The sequence below is a fragment of the Vicia villosa genome, linkage group LG5, assembly GCF_029867415.1.
Source record: "Vicia villosa cultivar HV-30 ecotype Madison, WI linkage group LG5, Vvil1.0, whole genome shotgun sequence".
Lineage (NCBI taxonomy): Eukaryota > Viridiplantae > Streptophyta > Magnoliopsida > Fabales > Fabaceae > Vicia > Vicia villosa.
Window position 1 is genome coordinate 148,637,868 of NC_081184.1, and position 4,068 is coordinate 148,641,935.

The 4,068-nt window shown below is 31.4% G+C and overlaps 1 protein-coding gene across 1 annotated transcript; it reads right to left on the reverse strand.

Annotated features, from left to right (window-relative positions):
* Positions 1 to 455: 455 nt before the first annotated feature.
* Positions 456 to 3,671, reverse strand: LOC131605704 (WAT1-related protein At1g25270-like). The gene is made up of 7 exons (XM_058878030.1): positions 3,615 to 3,671; positions 3,373 to 3,489; positions 3,013 to 3,274; positions 2,481 to 2,639; positions 2,215 to 2,366; positions 1,973 to 2,105; positions 456 to 578 (listed from the first exon to the last, which is right to left on the reverse strand). The coding sequence occupies exons 2-7, from the start codon at positions 3,429 to 3,431 to the stop codon at positions 456 to 458; spliced, it is 888 nt and encodes a 295-aa protein (XP_058734013.1). The 5' UTR covers positions 3,432 to 3,489; positions 3,615 to 3,671.
* Positions 3,672 to 4,068: the final 397 nt, after the last annotated feature.

Here is a 4,068-nt window from a genome sequence, read left to right on the forward strand (position 1 = left end):
CTCTCCCTCTCTATATCTATCTCTTTATCCTTTCAAATTTTGGGCTTACGTTAGCTCTTTAGATTTATTGCGTTTTTTGTCTAAATTCATTTAAGCTTAGGTTTGATTAGAATTGGTTTTTCCAAATAATCTGTTCGTTGATTTTTTTTGGGAATTGTAATTAGATTTGCTTCAAATTGAAAATAGTTAAAGGTAATAAACATGTTGTTTGAAGCTTTAACCATTGGGAATTACATTTTCTATTACTTCATTACAAACCATTGGCATGTGTATAATATCATTCTTCTTCCAATATCTTAAAACCATTTCAAAACAAGTTTTTACCATATTCAATTTCTGCTTTTGTAATATGATTTTTAAATCGAAAAGAAGAGAACTTTTAATTGTCTGGTAGCCCCCCTTTAGACAAACTGCTCAATATTCAAACCAACATGCTCTTCTCTCACAACCCATAGTCAATTTATCTTTCCTCTCTCTAATCTCATTGTGGTATCATAGCGAACAGTAACAACAATAATACAATATTTTTTATCAATAGACTGTGTCCATGCTAACACGTCATCTCGAGAGAGAAATATCTGTCATTTACAACATATAAAGAATGAATTATCAATGATAGAGATACCCAAAGCCTATTAATTTTGAACAAGTTAAAAACAAAACTTGCAAGTAAATCATACATCGTCACTGGTGAAAAATTGTATAAAATATGTAGAGGGACCATCTAGATCAGGACCGCGCAAATAAAACATTTTGAATTGAACTATCAATTTTTTTTATACTAGGCTAAAAATCAAGTATTCCAGAATTTTCAAAAAATCCAAAATTTTTGATGCTTTCCTGATTTTTTTTAAAAAATCGATAAGTAATAATGTCTTTCCCAAAAGAATACCATTTTTTTTTTTGGAAAAAAATGGCATAATCGCTCTGGATTTTTTAAAAGTTCGATAAAATACTAACAATTTTCCCTAAAAATATGGGACTTTATAAAATATCCGATAAAAATTCATATCATTTTTTAAAAATTCGATAAAAATGTCAAATAAAACACTAACGACTTTTCCAAAAAATCCAGGATTTTTTGTTATAACTATCAAAGTTTTAGAAATTTATAATTTCTCCAAAATAAATTTTTTGACGAACTATAATTTTAGGATAGATAAATAGTACCAAAGACATTTTTGATAATATGAATAAGGGGGGTTGTCAGACATATAAATGGGGGTGGTTTTGTCAATACAAAAATAAGAGTCAGATATGAGTGGGAGATAGCAGGACAAAAACTCTTGTTTGGACCGAGAGCTGTCATATTATTTGGCCCAAATAAACCATACAAGGCCTACACCGGACCAAACCCGGTTCAGCAGGTGAACGAGTGGTTTTTTTATTACCAAGAAAATGTAAAACGACCTCGTTTTCTTGACCCATAATTCACCTATTTCTTTACCGGTTAGCATTTTCATAACGTTTTTTCACGGTTGCTTAACTCTTCTCTTGTGAGTCAGAAACCTTCTTTTCTTCTCTCCGTCATAATTTCTTCATCTTTCTTCTGATCATAACAACGAACTATAAGATATGTTTTACACTATATGATTTCACTGTTTTCACTTACTGCTTTTCTACTATTAAATTGTTTCTAAAATGCTCTCTGTTTCTGATTTTGGTATATATTATTTGCTTGTGCTTTTCACTGATTTCTAGTACTCTAAAGTACACCCTAACCAATTCATATTTCTTGAGATTTTTGGATCCATTTTGATAATTTGAGCAAATAATATCACTAATATATTATATGATTGGATAATCACATGTATAAATCCTCATATTTAAATCATAAACATTAGTACATAAATTTTGTATATAGATTACAAAATCCCATCAATTGATCATTAACAACATTCTATTTAATATTAGCTGAATTCTGGTAGCATTGGATAACTCTATCTAGGTAGAGTGGCATGGAAATAAGAACAAGCTCAACATTTTCAGTCTTTATTGTGATTTCTAATGGCTCTACTGATATCTTTGTTTTCTTTTTCATTTCTTTGCTTTGTCCCCAAAGTACGGCGTAGAGTCCGCACACAATCATCATTGCTCCAACCATGCTATGGAATTAATTTCCAAAAAGTTAATTGTGAATAGATTGATGGCTTAAAAACAGAATAAAAAACATGAACTGATATATGTTTAGGTGAAATTAGATTTAGAATATACCTTCCCAAGTATAATTTTTCATCCAACATTAAATAAGCAGCTATAACTACAAGTAAGAGTTGTAAAGGATTGAAAATAGACGCAAATAGAGGTCCCCTCATCCTTATGCACCACGCAATCATGATAACAGCTAATCCAGACACCACAATTCCCTGCAACAATATCCAGTCACATGAAAAACCTTCCTTTGAGCATTTAGTTGTTTATATGTTAGTCATGCTCATGACGTGTAATTTTGAAAATTTAGAAAATTATTATGAGCATACCGGATAAACAACAGTAAGAATCCTTAGATTGTTTTCTAGCTTCCATTGGTTCCAATCCCTGTCTACGCAAAGAGCAATGACAGTTGCTTGAATGGATCCCATTGTGGTCATTAAAGCTGCACTTGAGTGATGACAAGGGTATTCCTCATTCAACTTAGCCTGTGCCATGTAAAAGAGAGGGATGAGATTGATGCCACACAGCTAAGTGCAAAGTGAGTTTATCAAAATCACGATGATCCATTTTTTTAAAGAAAAAGCTTTAAAAGTGCAGCTTTCACAATTTCACAGTAGTTTTTCACAAATTCATAGAAATTGTTGAGAATAATTCAAGCCTTTACTAGTTTAGAGATTTGTTAATAGTTAATTTCACAGTAGTTCTCAATGTTCTCTTATTTCAATGTTCTCTCATAACTGTTTTTCCTAAGAGTAGTTCACTATCATTCTATTTCACTCACTGCAACTGTTCACATAAAACTATTCATACATAAAAATTACTACATGTGTACAACGACTAAAGAAAAAAAGGGCTTACCTGAATGATAAACCACATAGAGAAAGAGCAACTGCTTGCTAATGCAATTGAAACACCCAACAATTTTTTACGAAGGTCAGCATGGTGAGATTCCATTTGTTCATTTTGGTTGTGATGTGGATGCAAAAGGTTGATATTGGAAGACCAAATATGAATCTCTGCACCTTTGAGAAAAAGCATCAACATTGCACCACTAATTCCCATTATTGTTCCTACCACTTTCGCCTTTCCTTCTACCACCCTCAAATTTAATCTATCCATTCTATAGAAAACCAATAGTAAAGAAATTAAAATGGTGGAGCAATGTTCATATAGTTATATGGCATTGTGGGTGATAGATATATATAAATATATATGTACCCTAAGCATACAGCCATGATGAAGGTAATGGCTGGAACTAAGTTGACCATGGCCAACATAAATGTTGCCGACGTCAAAGCCAGAGCCTCGAGGTAAAGATTTAAATACAAACTTCCCCTGAAATATTACATATCAATATATTATTATTGTTTGCTTGTAAGATTAGTTTGTACCATTGACAATATAGATAGAAAACAGAAGGGAGTAGCATTCTTATAATTTGGCTATAGAATTTCACATACCCAAACAATCCACATAGAAATGATTTAGATAGCACACTCCAAGTAATTTTTGGTCGCTTCTTCCTGCAAAAAGACCAAATTATTCAAGATTAGGTTTGTTCAAGTCTCTTGTTCATAGAAGCTACATGAGCAGTCTGATCTATTGAATATTCCAAACTTATTAAGAAAATGGATTGTGTACTTAATGTGTCAGTTTTAAGTATGGTTTTAAATTGCAGTCCTTAATTGTAATTACAGCCGTAATATTATTGATGTGGTAGCCTCTGCATCTGGGACCGCAACTGCAATTTAAAATTATGATTTTAACTATGGATGCACAATTAAAAAACATAGCTAGCTTGCCGAGTTTATCTAAGTTTTATTTATTTATTTTAATGGTAAAATAATGTAATATAAAAGGCTATAAGCCCATAAAAAAAGATTAATTAATATTAGATTAGTTATAGAAATTTAG

Coding starts and splice junctions, on each gene's coding strand:
- LOC131605704 (XM_058878030.1), bottom strand. CDS start 3,431: ATGTTGGCCATGGTCAACTTAGTTCCAGCCATTACCTTCATCATGGCT. Junction 2,640..3,012: donor CTATGTGGTTTATCATTCAG/GTAAGCCCTTTT, acceptor TACATGGCACAG/GCTAAGTTGAATGAGGAATA. Junction 2,367..2,480: donor TTCTTACTGTTGTTTATCCG/GTATGCTCATAA, acceptor ATATTGTTGCAG/GGAATTGTGGTGTCTGGATT.